This window comes from Dendropsophus ebraccatus, chromosome 2 (genome assembly GCF_027789765.1).
Source record: "Dendropsophus ebraccatus isolate aDenEbr1 chromosome 2, aDenEbr1.pat, whole genome shotgun sequence".
Classification (NCBI taxonomy): domain Eukaryota; kingdom Metazoa; phylum Chordata; class Amphibia; order Anura; family Hylidae; genus Dendropsophus; species Dendropsophus ebraccatus.
Window position 1 is genome coordinate 123,725,781 of NC_091455.1, and position 20,580 is coordinate 123,746,360.

General features: G+C 43.5%; 1 protein-coding gene across 1 annotated transcript in view; it reads right to left on the minus strand.

Moving 5' to 3' along the window:
* Positions 1–17,771, minus strand: part of NDUFS6 (NADH:ubiquinone oxidoreductase subunit S6) — a 28,720-nt gene extending 10,949 nt beyond the window's left edge. Inside the window, exons 1-2 of the mRNA XM_069960274.1 lie at positions 17,516–17,771; positions 14,044–14,097 (exon numbers count right to left, since the gene is read on the minus strand). Coding sequence (XP_069816375.1) covers positions 14,044–14,097; positions 17,516–17,689 — 228 coding nt within the window. The 5' untranslated portion in view covers positions 17,690–17,771. The remainder of the gene's footprint in view (positions 1–14,043; positions 14,098–17,515) is intronic.
* Between the last annotated feature and the right edge of the window lie 2,809 nt (positions 17,772–20,580).

Sequence of the window (20,580 nt, forward strand, 5' to 3'; positions counted from 1 at the left end):
GTATCCAGGTCCAGTCTCCTGAAGAAAACTTTTTAGTCTTGTGCCGGTTGAAAAACCAGAGAGCAAACACACCAGCCATTTAATTGACAGGCGCATTGAGCTGTACCCTATAGTGGCCAGGACGTCCTGCACAAGGCTAAAATGCTGCCTTTAGGAGACTGGACCTGGATACAAGTATAGGTTTGTTTTAAAGCATGATAACTAAATGTAAATTTAAAATTTGCTTTATTTCACATCCCCTGTTGATTTAGAAAGTTATAACGCCAGGTACACTTAGTTTTCCTTTGAAGCAATTTATTTAAAAAAAATATATATCAGTAGGTTATAAGACGTGATTTCCATAGGGCCAGGGACACTGAGGATGGAGGACTACCGTCATTACTGCACTGATCTGCCCTGCAGGTCCCTCTTCATGAATATTCATTTGGCAGTCTGTGGTGATGAGGGCCTGAAGTGATGGCAATGCAGGGCGCTTCCAAAACATTCATGAGAACGCATGAGAAAACTAGGTCTATACTAATGCATCATATTAAATGAAATATATTTCTAACATACAAGCATTTCTTCAAATGTATCATTTGAAAGATATAGACTCACTAACCCCAATAGGCCTGCTTTATTTGATAACCTGTCTTAGTTACAGCCGCCAGGCTTCCACTAGGTTGGGTCACTCATGCTTAGTTTAGTTGCAGTCTCCTGATCTGTCCCATTAGTACTGGCTGTTGGTTTTCACCCCACATGCAGAGTACTTTTGCATGAGAACAGCAGGGTCACAGTTCAGAGAGGAAACCAGAGTGGATAGATCCTTGGGGGATAAAAGTGGCAAATGGATGTAAGTTACTTTACTTAAAATACCATATTTGCACTCCTTTAAATATACAGAGGGGAAAATAAGTATTTGATACACTGCCGATACACTTACCTATAAAAAATAGAGAGTTCTGTAACTTTTATTGTAGGTAAACGGATTTTAACTCCATCTGGGATTAATGAGGGGGTTAAAGAGGTTATCCAGTATTAGGGTGCGTGCACACTATGGAACGGCGACGGAAAACATGTTGTGCATTCCGCAGCTTGCACCTGCCCGTCATTCTTTGAATGGACATCGGAATCCACCCGTGCATAGAATGGAGTCTATGACACGGGAGGAGACGCGTGTGCACGTCACAGTCCGCGAGCGGGTGCAAGCTGCGGAATGCGCAACGGGTTTTCTGTCACCGTTCCATAGTGTGCACGCACCCTAAGAGAGACACGGCCACTTTCTTGGAGAGAAAACACCACTCTCGTCTCCAGTTCAGGTGTGGTTTGCAATTATGCTCCTTTAACTTCAATAGAACTCAGTGGCAAAACCCAACCCAAACTGGAGACAAGAGTGGTGCAGTCTCTGGAAGAAAGGGGAAATGTTTTCCTAATGCTGGCCTTCTAAAACAAACTGCTATAGTGCATGTAGTTGTAGGTCAGTTCCACACAAATGTTCTATGACTGCATTTCTGAGTATACTACTTTTGTTAGAAATTGCCCAAATGTGTGACCGTCTTTAACCCCCTTCAGGAGTGGCCTATTTTTTTTTTTGCGTTTTCATTTTTTTCCTCCTCGTGTAATTAAAAGGCCATAGTGCTTGCATTTTTTCACCTACAGACCCACATGAGCCCTTATTTTTTGTGCCACTAAATGTACTTTACAATGACAGACTTAATTTTTAAGTATGCTGTACAACCAGAAAAAAAATTATATGCACGGTGAAATTTAAAAAAAAAAAAAAAAAAAAAAGAAGGAATTTTATTTAATTTTGGGGGGTTTCGTGTTTACGCCATTGACCCTATGGGAAAACAGACATGTTATACACGTTCCTTTAAGTCAGTACGATTACAAAGATATGTAACTTAAATGACTTATTTTATCTGATGGCTTTTAGAAAATTAAAACTTTTTTTTTTTTTTAAACTAAATGTGTTTGAAATTGCTCTATTCCCAGCCTTATAACGCTTTTATCCTTTGGTCTATGGGGCTGTGTGAGGTGTCATTTTTGGCGACATGATCTGTACTTTCTTTCGTTACCTTGATTGCGACTTTTTGATCCAGGGATTATTCTGATTGCCACTGGAGTCGGGAAGGAATTCTCTCCCTGTGATGGGGCAATTGTCATCTGCCTCATGGGGGTTTTTGCCTTCCCCTGGATTAACACAGTAGGGTTTCCCTAGGTTGAACCTGAGACTCCTGTCTTCTTTCAACCCTATTTACTATGTTATCAGGAATGTGATAACTTAATAGTTTGAGCGATTACGCATGTGGCGATGCCAAGTATTTTTGTTCATTTATTTATTTATATTTATGAAATGGGAAAAGGGGGTGCTTCAAACTTATTAGGGATGGGGATTTTTTATTAGACCCCCACCCGCATCAGATGTGGGAAGGGGTTAAAAAATTTATTTTGATATGTCAGACATGCACACATAAAAATAATTCCTTAATGGGGTCGTGTCATGAAGCAAAGAAGGTAAAATCGTGTACCACATACCTATGTGTAAAAGAGAACAAATGTGCTGTTTTTAGTAAAGTAACTTCCATCATTGTACTGTTTTTTTCCCCTATGTATCCGATCACTTCCTGGTTTCCTTGTTACAATCCCCCTTGCTTGCATGTAAAGTGAAAACCAACAGCCAGTACTAATAGGACAGATTAGGAGACTGCAGTTGGACTGAGCTTGAGTGACCTAATTTATGGATGCACAAAGCTGGTTTTAACCAAAGGCAACTGATTACAACTGGTTATAAGGGTGCCTTCACACCAACCGACTCGCAGCGTTAATAACGCTGCGAGTCGGCTAGTTCCTGGCAGATCACTGTCAGTACATACACGCAGCGGTCTGAACGACCGCTGCGTGTATGTAAATCTACCGGCCGCTTAACCCCTTCTCATGCCGGCCGGCCGCTTCCCGCTCAGCTCTGTATACATTACCTCCTCGCTCCACGGGGTCCCGCTCTCCCGCCCGGCCAATTAGTGGCTGCGGCAGGGCAACACACTGATTGGCCGGGCGCAAGAGCAGGACGCCGGGACCCCGTGGAGCGAGGAGTTGGTAGGTGTGAAGGCACCCTAAGGGTATGAAATAAAGCAGGCACATGGCGGATTGGTCTAGTCTAAATGAGTCCAACTGCTGATTAAAAGCTGTCTGCCTATACAAAATATAAACAACTGACAACCAGCAGCCGGTGAGCAGAGAGAACTGGTTTTTATGAATATTGAGGAGTACAGAGCACATGCACATAATGGAAAGGTCTAGTGTGCGGTGCTTAGATTCCTCGGTATTCAGACGAATACCTCAGAATCAACTGCACGGAAAAATGTTAGCGACACATGATTCTGTTCAGCTTCTCGAACAAATTCATGCTTCATTTTACACTGGCTGATTATCAGTAAGGGGCGTTGTAGAAAGGCTCCTTCGTCCGATAATCTCCCTGTGTAAAAGTGTCAGCAATTAGCCAAGAAGCAGGAAATCTGCATAATGTCTGATCACATTTTTTGTACAGATATGTGCATAGGGCCATAGAAATGAATGGGTTCGCATTCTGTCCACATTAGCAGATGTATGAAAGTGGCTATGTACATTTTTATGACCTGTTTCTGAGAGCAAGGAAACTATGTTTATTATTTTATTTAATTTTTTTATCAAAGAGATATATGTCAACAGTTGATCAATTGGATTTTGGGTGCTGAGCCTCCTCCAATAGAACAAGTTGAGAGAAGTGCTCAGATAAGCGCTACTTTCCATGCTGTCTCCATAGCATTTGCCTTCTGCTGTGAGAAGAGAAGCTCTCAGCTTCTTCCTGCTTGTTCTTGTGATTGGTGGGGGTCTTAGCACCCGGACCCTGACCAATACAAACTTTTAACATCTGTTAATGATTTTGAAACGGCAATTTTTTTTCTATACTGCTCTCCATGACAGTACCCTATATCTACACAAAGATCTTCAGCATGCACATTATACACTTGGCTCTGCTACACAAAACACACAACTTTGCTACATCAGCATACACACAGAGCTCCGATATAAATCTCTAGTACAACAGGTAATGGTCCTATGTTCAACTTACAACGTAAAGGGGTTATCCAGCGCTACAAAAACATGGCCACTTTATTGCAGAGACAGCCCCACACTTGGGAGGGGTTTGTCTGCTCAGTTCCATTGAAGTAAATGGAACTTAATTGCAAACCGTACCTGAACTGGAGACTCATGTTGTCTCTGAAAGAAAGTGGACAAGTTTTTGTAGCACTGGATAACCCCTTTAACCCCTTAGCGACCCATGACGTATCTGATACGTCATGGTCCCGCGGGGGGTGTTCAGAGCGGGGTCCCGCCGGGACCCCGCTCTGAACTACGCTGATCCCGGCTGACACGTGCCGAGCCGGGCAGTGCCTCTGTTAGCCGGCGCGGGTCCCGTTGTCGTGCCGGCTAATTAAGCACTTCAATGCAGCTGTCAAACCTGACAGCTGCATTGAAGTGCTTTATGCACACTATCCCTGGTGTCTAGTGGGTCGGATGCGATCGCGGGGGGGAGATCCGTTCTTCTGCCCGTGCCGGGCCTCAGCGTCGGAATGACGCTGATCCCGGCTCGGCAATAGATTGCTATGGCCTGCAGCAGGCCATAGCAATCTATGACCGATCTCATGGATCTTTGCTGTGTATATACACAGCATTGATCTCTATGAGAGATCAGTGCTGTCTATATACAAGTCCCCCAGGGGGGCTTCTAGTCCATGTAAAAAAAATAAAGTAAAAAAGTGTTTTTATTAATAAAAAATCCCCTCCCCTAATAAAAGTCCAAATCACCCCCCTTTTCCCATTTTATAAATATAAATTAATAAATAAATAAATTAATAAACATAATTAGTATCACCGCACACGTAATCGCCCGAACTATTAATTAATCACATTCCTGATCTCGCACGGTAAACGGCGTCAGCACAAAAAAATTCCAAAGTGCAAAATTGCGCATTTTTGGTCGCATCAAATCCAGAAAAAATGTAATAAAAAGTGATCAAAAAGTCGTATATGCGCAATCAAGGTACCGATAGAAAGAACGCATCATGGCGCAAAAAATAACACCTCACACAGCCCCATAGACCAAAGGATAAAAGCGCTATAAGCCTGGGAATGGAGCGATTTTAAGGAACGTATATTTGTTAACGGTTTGAATTTTTTACAGGCCATCCGATACATTTAATCTGTTACATTTAATGCTCAATCACCTGGTCACAGATAGTTACATTTGGTAACACCTATTATCTCCTACATATAAGGAAAACGCAGCTCTGACATTCCCACTGAGTCTGAATCTGACCTATGCTATTAAACCGCAATATGGCTACACTAGCCAGCGGACTCACTGAAAGCCCCAACACAAATCCCTCTGATACACCTGGGGCCTCCAACATAGAAGAGGAACGGGAACGTAAGCTCACCATGGTGTTTGATCTTCTTGGAGAGCTCAACCCAGAATGCAAGACATTGTTCCAAAAATGGGAAAAGCTATGTATTCAAGAGCTCAAACTGTGGTGGGACTACAGTACATTAAAAACATACCTAGATAAAAATATGATCCCCAGAGGACTCCGAATTTACAAGAACTCTACAACTGTTTTCTGTGATGAATTTCAATCAGAATGGGAAGAAGCATTAACTGAATGCTCTCTCAGACTGATTCGTCTCATTACCAAATATGAACAGAAAAAACTTGTGGAGGTTAAAGCCCAATTAGAGGAGACCAAAGTGTCTCTCCAGGTTTTTTCAGGTACCGCAGAATATGAGGAGTTAAACTCCAAGATGAAACAAAAAATTCAAGAGATGGAAAACTACATTGTGTCCGTAAAAAAAAGTAAATTTCAGCGGGACAATGAAGATTATTCCTTGAACCAGGTCTACACTTGGAAGCGTTATCGTACCTACAAACCACGTTCCATTCTCAAGAAAAACCCACAAACTAAATCACGTGAGAACACACATGTCAGCTTCTCCTCAATGGAATCTGAGAGATCAGAAGAGTCGGATTATGACATCACATCAGATACAAGTACAGAGGAACTAACCACCAGAACACGTAAAAATAACTATTACACTAAGAGCAAGGAGGGTGCACGTAGTTCTCAACCTACACGACAACAAGCCACATCCTTGAGACAAACACAAACCAATAGTCGGGATGGTGATGAACCAACGTCAAAAAACGGATCAGACGAGGGGGAAGGAAACACAAATCCAAGAAAAACCCCCAAAAAAACCACGAAAGGGAAGAAACGTTAACTGTCAGCCCACGTCCACATACATCACAGGAAGAGCCCATTAATGATAACATAATCAATCTATCTTCAGTGTCACTTACACAAGAGGACATTAACATACTTTCCAAAGGCTTGTCCTTTGTTCCCATGTGCCACTTCAATCTGTTTGACACTTTAATGGATATCAACAGACTAGCCAGACTACTCACCGTCAAAAGACATTTCCATATGCAGGAACACACCCCCAAGTCTGTACTCCAGCCACGTATGGCTTCCAGCAATGAATTTGGCAACTTACTCTTTGACGAACAGGTTAATCTGGTAGAACTCCTAGACTTACAATATGAAAGTGGAACAACAGAAAACCAGTCTATCCATTATGCCTCCATGCCGCACACGAATCCAGCCTATTACCCATACAAATCAAGAGTAGAAGCTCTGGACACTTTCCAATTCACAATGGAACGGGATCTTAAGAGGCTCTATGACACCATGCGCACAAAGCCATTCATGCCCAATACCACCCTTAAGGAACGAGAGGCCATTAAGAAACTCAGTAGCAATCCACAGCTTATCATAAAAATGGCCGACAAGGGCGGTAAGATAGTTCTGATGGACAGAGATCTATATGTACAACTAGCTGACAATATACTTCTGGATCAGGACACATACAGGAAATTACCTGGGGATCCAACTGCTATCTATAAACCGGAACTTTGTGCTTTAATACAAGAGGGCATTGCCCTTGGTATCCTGAATGAAAAAGATGCCTCTAATCTCATTCCAGATTTCCCTTTAACAGCAGTCTTTTACGGTTTACCAAAGGTGCACAAGGGGGTTTCCCCTCCACCCCTGCGCCCCATCATTTCTGGTGTGGGCTCTTTGGGAGAAAAATTATGCGCATGGGTGGATGGGTTACTACAGCCCCTTGTCGCCAGAACTCCAGGTTACCTTAAAGACAGCAGTAGTGTGTTGCGTGCATTTGATGACTTTGACTGGCATGACAATTTTATGTGGCTCAGTTGTGATATTTCTGCCTTATACTCCTCCATTCCCCACGAACAGGCCCTCCTAGCACTTGCCCATCATCTGTACCGTTATAGCGCATATAGCTTCGAGCTACGTGAATTCATTCTTGACTGCACCTCTTACCTATTGAAACATAATTACTTTTCCTTTAATGGTGAGTTTTTTCTCCAGATAAGAGGTGCTCCTATGGGAGCCAAATTTTCACCCATGCTGGCAGGCCTGTTCGTGGCATGGTGGGAGGAGAGATACATTTTCTGTCACTCTAACCCCTTCTCCTCTGCCATACGCTGGTACGGACGTTATATTGATGACGTGCTCGTCGTGTGGCAGGGGGGAAGGGGGAGCATTGAAGATTTTGTGCAGTACATCAACAACAATGATAATAATTTACAATTCACTCATCAGTTTCATCCTACATGTATTCCATTTCTTGATATAATGCTTACAGCTAACTTTACTACTATGAAAGTGGATACATCGCTGTATAGAAAGCCCACGGCGGGCAACACACTTTTACATGCAACTAGTAGCCATCCGGCTCATACTATTAGATCGATTCCAGTAGGCGAATTAACACGAGTGAAACGCGCTTGTTCCTCTTCCATCACATGCAAATTACAAACCACAGAAGCATGCAATCGCATGATGGAACGAGGTTACAAGCGCACTCATCTGAACAGGGCTCTCAAAATAACTTCCAACAAAACAAGAACCACCCTATTAAGGGATAAAAACAAAATCAACCAGAGTGATAGGGATATCCCTATAACTTTTTCCACACGGTTCTCCACCGAATATAAGCACATCACTGATATCCTCATGAAAAATCTTAACATCCTACGGCAAGACCCCACACTAAGTGACATCTTAGACAGAGGTATTCGTTGTGTGGCACGTAAGGGACGCACACTGGGTGATCAGCTCTCCCCCAGTGGATTGCCACCTCTGAATTCCAACACATTACACAATAAATCGGGTAATCACAGATGTAGCCTGCCAAGATGCAATATGTGCAGATATATGCTCACAACCAAAATTTACACCAATAGTGAGAATACACATACATATAGAATCATGGATAACATCAACTGTGAAAGCGATCATGTCATCTACATAATAGAATGCACATCATGCCGTTTAAAATATGTAGGGTGCACTATACGTAAACTTAAGAGGAGAATCAGCGAACACATAACAGATATTAAGAAAGGACATATCACAAGCTCATCTGGTGCAGTCAAACATTTCATTGACGTACACCGCAGCAACATGTCCTCATTCACATTCTATGGTATCAAGATAGTAGAAAATCCAATGAGAGGAGGCAACAGACAACAACTCCTCCTACATAAAGAGGCGGAGTATATTTTTAAGCTGAATACTCGCTTTCCAAATGGATTGAATTTTAAGAATGATCTTCTATATCACTATACCTACTAGTTTCTTGCCTTATGTTTCTGCATTTTCATATTGCCTTTACATAGTATAATCAATTTTTCTATTATATCATATATCTTATTTCATCGGTAGTTGGGCATACATACATTCATAAATACGTGCACATACCTCCATCTGTTCCCCCAGGTACACCTGATCATCCATGTACAACCCTTGATTGAATTTAATTTATTTTATTTATGGTTTAAGTACTATGATCATATCTGTTTGAGCCACTGACTGGTGCACCGCCGGATTTATTATATCCATATATATTTCCACTCCTGCACCACACTGGTTTGCCATACCGACTCTCCCTCCTCCCTCTCTCAATCATGTCGAGCTGCCTTTCACCTGAGTACAAAGGAACCATACACCTCACCTGATAGGCTGCTTTCTGTTTTTAATCATGTGTGTAGCAAGTGTGCATTATACCAGGACTAAGCGCGCATGCGCGCGAAACGCGTCGGTTTGACCCGCAGCAGATTTTATTTGTTTGATATGGAATAAAGCATTAAGATTTTAATCCTCTTTTGGAGTGCCGGGACCCTTGCTTTCTACCTCTCCTAAGTTATACATGTTATATATCATAGTAATCGTAACGACTTGATATAACAAGTCAGTTTTACCATAGGACGAACGGCGTAAATGCAAAACTCCCCGAAATCAAAACAAATTATTTTTTTTTTCAATTTGACAGTGCAAATGATTTTTTTCTGGTTTCGCAGCATATGTTATGGAAAAATAATGCCTGTCATTACAAAGTACAATTGGTTTTGCAAAAAATAAGCGCTCATATACGTCTCTAGGTGAAAAAATGCAAGCACTGTTGACTTTTAAACTTAAAATGGAATAAGCAAAAGCGCAAAAACGAAAATTGGCTTTGACCTTAAGGAGTTAATGGTAGGATAACCCCTTTAATGGTAGATGAAGGTATGATCAAAACATTGACATCATTGATAGTCCTGCAGGACTTTTATCTCCTGTTCTGGACAAGTATGAACATAGGTACTCATTGTGCAAAGCTGCATGCAATGTTCTCATTGCAACTAGCTTCCTCTCTGCCCGGCTGTGATCTCAAAGATCAGAAATGGGCAGGATGAGAGGTCTGTGCAGCTGTCGGTAGAATTATGAATTATTGCTTCAGCCGTTGATGGACGGAATGACACAGGTGGGCCACCCTGACTGCAGACACACAGGCCCTTTTTAGCAAGAAGTTTTACTGAAATGTTTTTAAGTTATAAGATTATGTTTTCAAGTTATAAGATTCTTTATAACAACCACTTTAACAAGCAGCATAACAAATGCACACAGAGGTGATTAATCAAATACAGAAATCAATAGTACAGGCATTAAGAAACTTTGAAATTGGATTAATTAGACAAATATGCCTTTATCTGCATTCAAAAAGACTTTCCCCAGGTCCCCCCCCCCTCTCTCATTCACTAATCATTATCAGGAAATCTTGACTCTTTTACATCAGTCGAGCCCTGTCTAACCTATGGAGAGGGGAGGGGGAAGGAGGGAGATTAGTCACCAGCAGAGAGCAGAGAACAAAGGATTACACAGTGGGAGCTGTGTGAAAGCTGATGTTCTCAGGTCAGAGAGGTCAGTGCTGACTTCAGAGGAGATAGCCAGTGATGTAGCTGTAAATTAAATCTGTGTTGCCCTGTTTTGGTGCCTCATCTCCCTTCACCCCTCCCCAAAGAAAAGCATGAAAATAGGGGGAGAGCTTCAAACTGTTTTTTCATGATAAAAATGCATTTTTCGGCTAATAAACCCAATAACAAAGTTTCTTAAAATCGCCTGGACTATTGATTTCTGCAAAAAAAATTAAACAGTGACATTCATGCTTCATCTACTCCAGCACTTAAGACCTCCATTCTGAGGTTGTCTGCAAGTAAGAAAATGTGCGAAACTCCAATGCGGAGGCCATCAGTGCAGGAGCCAAAGAGGCATAAATGTAGTCTACTGCTCCTTAACTCTTTCTGTGCTGCAGCATGTAAGTGATGCAGAGCTTAATTACTTTGTGTTACTAACATGCTGCAGCACAGAAAGGGTTAAAGAGCAGGGCACTACCAGGGGCAGATGAACAAGGGGAGGGGGGGGGGCTAAATGGGTTAGACACTCAGGCAGCCTATGTCTTTAACTACAAAGGCTCAGAGCCCATAGCAAATGCCTGACATTACTGCTGTTTCAGTAACAGTACCCCAAGTTACAGTATTGTAATGGTAGTAAACTAGAGCATATGTAAAACTTACATATTGGAGTAATAAATGACAATGTGATTAACAAGTAAATATGCATACACTTGTGGTATGGCAACTGAGGGATTAGAAATGCAAAACACGCTAGCAGAAACCATGCAGAGATTATCAAGTAGTAGCAATGGGGCATGTCTATATAATCTGTAACTGACAGACTAAAGTTGTGTATACACCTCATGTAACATATAAAGAACTCAGATTACATCTAACTGGCTGCTATAGTAGACTGCTCTCCATTCACAGAAAATTCTGTGCAATAAAATAGTTTAGCTGTGCATGTAAAGAAGGTATTCATGCAAAATGATCCAAAATGTCTTTCTAATGTGTTGAAGATGCAGCAAGTGGAGAATGAGGCAACCCTGTAGAACAGGAGTTAATAGGTGGGGGCCTGAGAAACACATTGGCTCAGATTTACTAATGTGTCTCCTCCAGAATTTTGGCTGAAAGAAATGTTGTACAGGACTTTTCTCCACATTTAGGCTATGTTCACACGCCGGAACAGACCGGCTGTTCCGTGACCCGACCGGGTCACGGAACGGCCGGTCTCTGTAAAGATCATCCCGGCCACAGAGTTCTGATGCGGGCGCATCCCTGCGCGCCCGCATCAGAACTCCCCATAGCACGCACTGAAGCAAGCGGCCAGAGCCGCTTGCTCCATTGTGTGAACTGACAGGGTTTCCTATGGCCGCAATTCACTGAATTGCAGCCGCAGAAAACTGACAAGTCAGTTCTTTGCGGCGCCACATGGGATCCAGGCGGGAAAGTATACTATGTGTATACGCTCCGGCCGGGATCCCATAGAAGAACATGAGGCTACTCCACACGTACAAAGTACGGCCGTTGTTGCTGATGGCAACAACTGTCGTACTTTTACATAGTGTGAACATAGCCTTCCTTTGCATTTTAGACATTTTCCCACCACTTTTAACCCGTTGCCTCCGCAGCCTGTTTTGGCCTTAAAGGACAAGTGCCATGAAAAACTTTTTCCCGGTAATTGAAGCACATTACAAAGTTATATAACTGTGTAATATGCTTCAATCACCTATCTGCCTCCCTGCCCTGTCTTTTCCCCCCTCCACCCCCCACCAGGAAGTGTAAGAAACTCACACAGACCCTAATTACTGTCATCACCAGTTTCTTCTCTCAGCTTCTTGTGACGATGAGTCATCAGCAGGAGGGCTGCTCTAGCTTCTGTTACACCAGCCTCCCCCTCCCCTGCCTTGTCAGGTGACTCAGCTTGCTCAGCTCCGATTGGCTGAACAACTGCAAGCCATTTAAGTCCATGTCCCTTGCTTATCTTCCCTAGTGACATGACTCCTTCATTCACTGAGTCCACTCGGCAGCAGGAGAGAGTATGAGGGGAGGCTGCCTATGTGCTGGGAGTCAGTTGGAGAGAAGATAAGCAAGTGACATGACTCAGATGGCTTGCAGTTGTTCAGCCAATCGGAGCTGAGCAAGCTGAGTTACCTGACAAGGCAGGGGAGGGGGAGGCTGGTGTAACAGGAGCTAGAGCAGCCCTCCTGCTGATGACTCATCGTCACTAGAAGAAGCTGAGAGAAGAGCTTGGTGACCACAGTAATTAGGTATGTGTGAGTTTAGTGCACTTCCTGGTGGGGGGTGGAGGGGGGAAAAGACAGGGAAGGGAGGCAAATAGGTGATTGAAGTATATTACAGAGTTACATAACTTTGTAATGTGCTTCAATTACTGAGAAAAGGTTTTTCATGGCACATGTCCTTTAATGCCCAGTGCCTATTTTTCAAACCTGACCTGTCTCTCTTTATGTAGTGATAACTCTGCGATGCTTTTAATCATCGCGGTTATTCTGAGACTATTTTTTAGGGGGCAGGATGAACAAAAAAAATGTCATTTTGTTTTTTGTTTTTTTACGGCATTAATGGGGCGGGATAATTAATGTAACGGGTTAATAGATGGGGTCATTACGGACGCGGAGATACCAAATGTGTATTTTATTCATAGGGGATCATTTATAAATGGGGGGGTGGGGAATGTGTATATTTATTTATATATTTAATTTATTTATTTATTTAACTTAGTTGTTTATTTATGTATGTAATTGTGTGTGATTTTAACTGTAACTTTTACAGGTACATCAGTGATCAGTGCTGTAACGTATTATAGAGTAAATGAGCTGTCAGAACACTGACACCTCATTCAAACGATTAGACCCCTGCCTCAGTGCAGGGGCCTGATCCTTATGATCGATAGCAGCCCAGACACATTAAGCGAGGGGGGAGGGGGGGTGTATGTGAAAGGGGGGGAGGGGGTCGGAGGAAGCAGATCTCCCTCCGGATTTCCCATAGATGCTGCCGTTCCAGGGACCGCGGAGCCTATGGGTTTAACTGCCCAGGGGGGACAGCCTCCTCCTGCTACCCGATTGCCGCTAGGGACAGCGGAGGAAGGCAGGGGCAGCATGATGTTCCTGGACGTCATGTTGCAGGAACTACCTGCTTTACATGACGTTCCAGGAACATCATTTTGCGGCAAGGGGTTAAACACTTCACCACCTAGTTCAAAAAAGATGCACCAAAAAATGCACCCGAATCTGGCGGAAAATTCTGGAGGACTTTGATCCAATTAATAAGTGTTGTAAACTTTGCATAAAAAAATAAATAAATAAAAAAAAAAAATAGACAGTTTTGAGTGCGACAGATTTACCAAACAGCCTTATAATTCTGACACATTTAAAGACTGTCTAGTCTACATCTGCACAGTCAGTTTAATAAATGTTGGCCATTCTGTATTTTACTTTCGTTATATAAAAACATATACTATATAAGTCTATATGATTCTATACAGAACAAAAATGTCAACCTATTAAACTGTATACCAAAAGGACACTTTTGGGATAAACCTAAACCATAGTAGTCTCTGTGTACATCACAGTATACAAAGCTATAATTGTGACAGCTAACAGAACAATTCTTCATCAGAAGGAATGGCTACAGAAAATGGAAGGATAACTCATCTGTAGCCCTGACACCACAAGAAACCAGATGTTATCTTCACGCCTTACCTCCTTCTGCTTTCCAACAAATCTTACTTTCCTGTAGTCACCTTCATCAAAAACCTAAAAATTAAAAGAGAAATTATTCCCTTTTAATGAAAATAATGACATGCAGTAAAATCACCTGAGAAGATCACCTTCCATCTACATTGCTTTTTGTATGACCTAGTTTTCTCCCATTACAGCCTATGGAAGCTATCCTTCTATAAACAAACAACCCCTCTAGCTGAACTTTTTTACCACATTTTTCAGTGGGAACCGCTTTGAAAAGCCCACATATTAGAATGATATGCATTCTGAGTAATCTGCATACAGATTTGATCTGTGCTATATCACCAAAGTGGAGTGAGGTTTGTAAGCGATATCGAGGGAGATACTGGGTAACTGGATAGAAGTCTGAAGAAAGGAGGCTTTAAGAGACTGGCAGGGTGCAGCTTACTGCTGCAGTGGACAGAGGAACGAGAAGGGAGAGTAATGCTGTGAACCTGAAATGAGTTGGGGATCCATGCATCAGACTAGTATAAGCAGCCATGCTGAGGACCAGGAAAGACATGCGAAGCCATGTATGGAAACAAAAACGAAGAGGAGCCATGTTGCAGACTTTTAATAAGATGCCACACTGTGGCACTATGCTGTGGACCAATAAGATGGGGGAGCTATGCTGTGTGCTAGAAATGACTTGTTCACCAAAATTTTTCTTTCAAATCAACTGGTCTAAGCAAGTGCCAGAGATTTGTAGTTAACTACTATTAAAAAAATCTCAAGCCTTCTACTACTTATCAGCTGCTGTACGTCCTGTAGGAAGTGGTGTATTCTTTCTGGTCTGACACAGTGCTCTCTGCTGCCACCTCTGTCCGTGTAAGGAACTGTACAGAATAGCAAATTCCCATAGAAAACCTCTCCTCCTATCTAGAAAAGACATTATGTATTATAGTATGTACAGTTTTGAACTGAATCTATAATGGGGTCCCAACCCCTTCCCCCCCCCCCCCTCTTTTCTCTGTACTCCCTAAAGTATTGTTGTAAACACTAAAAAACCAATAAATAAAGATTGAAAGAGAAAACCTCTCCTCCTCTCTCAATCGGAAAGACTACCAGTTCCTGCAGAACACACAGCAGTTGATAAGTACTGGAAGACATGAGATTTTAAATGAAGTAAACTACAAATCTCTCTTTTTTTTTTTTTTTTGAACAACACCTTTAAGGAGCCTTGATGGAGAACAGGGGTGAGATAAAGAGCCATATTGTAGACAAGGAATAAGATTGGGAGCTATGCTGGGAACTATGAATGAAGTGGGGAGCCATAATGTAGAATGGGAATTCTAGTATATATGAAAAAACGTCCGTTATTTGGACATTGTGGGCACATAGCCTACAAGCAGCATTTAAAATTAGGCTGATAGAACAATGATGGTGCAGTGAAGTGCTATTAGGAGGGTAATAAGTCATTACACAGTGCTTATTCAGATCAATGTGTTGTCTGCAGAACATGCGACACCGGCTCAGACAGGTCAGCATGGTTTAGAAGCTAAACAACGTAAATGGTGGAAGGATGTGGTACATCTATCACAGTGGCTCAGGCTGTTTGACAAGTTTGGTAAAGCCTTAGGCTGCATTCCCACGTTCCGTGATCCGGACGTGGAATGCATGTACTGGAGTCCCCCCGCGCCCGGACAGCATCTGTAATTAGATGCTGGGAGCGGGGGAGACTGTTCATAAGCGCCGCAATGAATCAGCCGCGGGGTGCTGTTACTACAGCGCGGCGCTTATGAATACAGTCTCCCCGGCTCCCAGCATCTAATTACAGATGCTGTCCGGGCGCGGGGGGACCCTGGTACATGCATTCCACGTCTGTGATTCGTCAGGATCACGGAACGTGGGAATGCAGCCTTAGACTGTCTAGTCACAGTTTTAGACCTAACTTTTAGCTATAGACTCCATTCTATGCACAGGAAGATTCCGCCATCTGCCGAAAGAATTGACATTTCCTGTTGACTAGTCAATTCTTTTGGCGGAAGGCGGAATCCGCCTGTGCATAAAATAGAGTCTATCGCACAGGCGGAAATGCGGGTGGGCAGGAGCGAGGATGAGCGATGGATTACGCCAGAACTTCTCTGCGCGAATTCCTCAGTGTGAACTCACCCTATATTAGGAGCAGAGCTGAACAGAATGATGTAAGTAATACACCGATCTGTTCAGCATTGGTCACTTGAATACAGCATAGGTCAACTGTAAAAACCTGTTTGTAAATGTTGGCGCAGTGTACCACATTATTTTTTAGCCTTGGACACCAAACCAGGTAGGACTAAACATTTTTTTAAAACACACAGTAAGGGTCTGTTCAAACGTACAGACTCGCTGCGCATTTATCGCTGCTAGTTTCTCACACATAAATCCACAGTGATACAGACTGCTATCAAGTCAATGTATGCGTATTCTCACTGCGTGTTTGGTGCGATTTTTACATGCGAGTTTTGATTTTCACATGATTTTCACAGGCGAGTTCAACAGCACAAAAAAACCCAGCTACCTTTGTGCGAGTTTGATGCGAGTTCTGTGCGAGTTTTATGCAGCGAGTCTGTGCGTGTGAACAGACCCTAAATGTGTTTTAGATAATGTTGGGCCATAGTCAAGATGCAGAGAGATGAATAAATATGCGTCTCCAATATTTATTGCCATTCCCCAATAGGGAGTATAACAAGTCTTTCCTAGACTCCTACACTTTAGGAGTATACTGGAAACAGCACACTAACAGAAGAAGAGGAGAAGATGAAATAGAGTAGGGTGTGTTCTACACTGAAGCCGTTGTTGCACATTGTCACACCTGGCAAAAGAAATACCAGGGCCTGCAGCTCTATCAGACACCAGGGTGGAGTTATAGGAACATGTGGTGTTATCACATAAATAACAAAAGTCAGGGCTGCCGGATCAGACTACACATACATCTGCTTGTAGTCTGTAACCATAGAAACAAACTGGTCAGAAGAATAACTGTACATAAACATAAGACTTATTTTAATGACATCAACTTGCTAAATATTCCTAAGGCCTTTAAAGGGATTCTCTCAACTTCCAGCTCTCCACTTTTCATAGAGAATAATGCTGGGTGTGTGGCCACTGGGATCCCCACTGATCCTAAGAACACAAGGGAAATGTCACCCTAAAAGAACAGAGTGGTGATGCAGGTGTGCAGTCAGCACCCCCCTCATTCTCTATGGGCTCCAGCACTCAGCAATGTCCAGGGGCCCCATAGAGAATACACCAAGCTCTGACTGCACACTGTCACTCATCTGGTTATCCTCGCCCCACCGTGACGGGGAATCCCCTCTAAGTATCTGTGTAGTCGGGGCATTATCCTGCACACCGGGCGTACACATCAGCGCTGCTGCCCGCTCCTCACTATACCCGGGACTGCCCAGAGAAGCTGCGCGCAGTCCTGTGTCTGTATGATACATGGAAGGGCTGGGAGATAAACAATGACCTGTCCAGTGTGGGTGACCTTCTCCCCAGTAGATGACACTGCGGTGCTGAGCTGTCTCCCGGTATGTACGGCCCCACATGCCCGCGGCAGGGAATTCCGGGAGCTCCAGCTCTGCCATTTCCCCACAATATCACGAACACAGCAACGTCTCAGTGCCAACCAGGAGGCCGCCATGTTGAATGTCACCTCCGGCCTTCCAGCTCCGCCTTCGATAAACCTGACTCCGGAAGTACTATATGTAACTACAAGTGTCTCCGAGACTGGAGCGGTTACGAGCCAATGAGAGGAGAGCGTACGCGTCACGTGCGTCACCCTCCGTCAGACAGAGGAGGTTGTGGAGTGCGCATGCTTGGAGTGTCGCGGACGGCTAAGGTCGGTGTACAGGATTCTCACGCGGTGACTCGGTATTCTGAGCCGGGGAGGAGGGCGGCTATGTTTACCGGAGCTGTAAGGAGCTTCTCTGGGTCTAGTCACGTGGTTCTGGCCTTTGCGTTGCTTTCATTGAACGTCCAATTAACGTCCTTTTTTTTATTTTTAGTGAGTCTTTTAAAATTTTTTTTTTCTTCAAGATTAAAAAAAAAAATCTTATTAAGAAAAGCATTGCTGCCACTTCCGGTGTTTCGATGCTGAGGTGGTCCTGCAGAGGCTGTAGTCATGTGACTGATCACTTTCTGTGGGCTGTGGAGAGTCCTGGGCAGCATTGGCCACAGCAGTTACATGATACATAATCTCTCTGTCACTATGAACGTGTCAGAAGTTAAAGGGGTATTCCAAGATTTAGGAAAAGTTAGAGATCATGGGGGTCTGGCCTCAATATCCCCCCTGCTAATCTCCAGAGGTCAGATCCCCTGTGATCTCATACTTGTCCTGTAGGTTAATGGCAGGCAGCCGCATGATCACGGCAGGCCGCCATTGAGTGCGAGCTTCCCTCATAGGCCGGCGGGGCATTTGTTTGCGCCCATTTGTGCCAAGGCCCAGGCTGTGGGGGCATAAATGTATGCCTGTGGTCGTTAAGGGGTTAAAGAACTTAGAAGTTTAGCAGCAAATATGACAATTAATAAAAAACAATCTAAGGGACCATTTCTTTTCAGTAGTGGGTAAAAGAAGCCTGTGTATTAGAAACCCCCATAAAGGACCCCATTTAAAAAAAAAACAAAAAAAAAAACTTCAGGCCTCAAAGGAGTTGCGGCCGGCTATAGCAACTTAAACCCCTTTAGGTGGTTGACAGCAATTAAAGCAAAATGGAGGTGAAATTTAAAAAAAATTCTACTGTTTTGCAAATTTTCAAATTTAATCCACTTGTTCTTGTAACACAGAAGGTGTAGTTTATTACCCTGAATCCTTAGCTTTTAGAAATATCCCATGTTTGGCCATAGTGGGGTACTTGCCTTCCACACAGGGCATAGAAGTAAACCGCTCGTTTTATCAGGGTTTTTTTTTATACGCACCATTGGGTTTGTGAAATGTCCGATACACATCCCTCACGTAAAAAAAACAAAATTGTTTATATAGGGAGATATTGAGCTTTTGACCCCAACAGATGTTTCAACAGAATGTGTTAGATTTGGGTCATAAAAGTTTTAAAAATGTATGTTTCCAATATTATGCTATTTCAGCTTATATTTAATGTTTTTTTTTTTTTGTTTTTTTTTTTACATAGATTAAAGGGGTTGTCCGGCGATAAAAAATTATTCACAGAATAACACACATTACAAAGTTATACAACTTTGTAATGTATGTTATGTCTGTGAATGGCCCCCTTCCCCGTGTCCCACCACCCCCACCCGTGTACCCGGAAGTGTGGTGCGCTATACATTACCTGTCACGTGCCGACCACGGTCTCCGATCCTCAGCAGTGACGTCTTCTTCGGGAGGCCGGCGGATCTTCCCGAGTGCCGGCCGCCCTCTGCAGCGTCATCCGAAGCTCAGCCGCGATTGGCTGAGCATAACTGTGCTCAGCCAATCCCGGCTGAGCGGCTGATGATGCGGCCATCAGTTATTCTCAGCCAATCGCGGCTGAGCTTCGGATGACGCTGCAGAGGGCGGCCGGCACTCGGGAAGATCCGCCGGTCTCCAGAAGAAGACGTCACTGCTGAGGATCGGAGACCGTGGACGACACGAGATGCGGTGAGTATAATGCACCACACTTCCGGGTCTAGCGTGGGTGGGGGGAAACACGGGGAAGGGGACCATTCACAGACATAACATACATTACAAAGTTGTATAACTTTGTAATGTGTGTTATTCTGTGAATAATTTTTTATCGCCGGACAACCCCTTTAAGGAATAAGTGCACAATAATTTGTTACGCAATTTTTCCTGAGTACAGCAGTATCCAATTTGTGCCCATATTTTGCTGTTTGGGCATATATGCCATTCCATTGCATCATATGTTGCTTCCCGCTTGTACCATCAGAGACGCAATCATCCTTTACATTTCGGCTTAGCAAGTTTATATTGATTTCTATAAGTTTAAAGGGAACCTGTCACCCGACATTGTGGCGCAGAGCTCGCCACACCCCCCCAGTGGAGCCCCGGATACTTACCCTTTCCTGCAAGTCCCGCTCCTGGACCTGTTCCCGGGACGGAGATATCGCCGCCGGAAGCCCGGCACGCGCGCTCAAGAGATGAGTCAGACGCCCATAGAGAATAATGGCTCTAGTCATTCTCTATGGGCATCGGACTCCTCTCTGGTAATTAGCATAGAGTGCGCGCTCACCTCCTGGCGCTGATATCTCTGTCCTTTGTCTGGGTCCATGAGCGGCACTTGGGGTCAGGGGGGTTCTGCGCCGCGATGCTGGGTGACAGGTTCCCTAATACTCTAATACTTTTTATTATTTTACTACTTTTTCACAATTAAAGGGTTATCCCAAGAATACAACCTACCACCCTTCTGCAGGATGGGTGATAAGTGCTCAATGGGGAGCACAGAGAGATAATCATAGGCTTTTTGTTACTGTATTTTTCACGTATGCAGCACAATATCAAAACTATTAAAGCACTTAAACTACTTTAACATTTTCTAGGGCCACCTTTTGCTGCAATTACAGCTGCAAGTCTTTTGG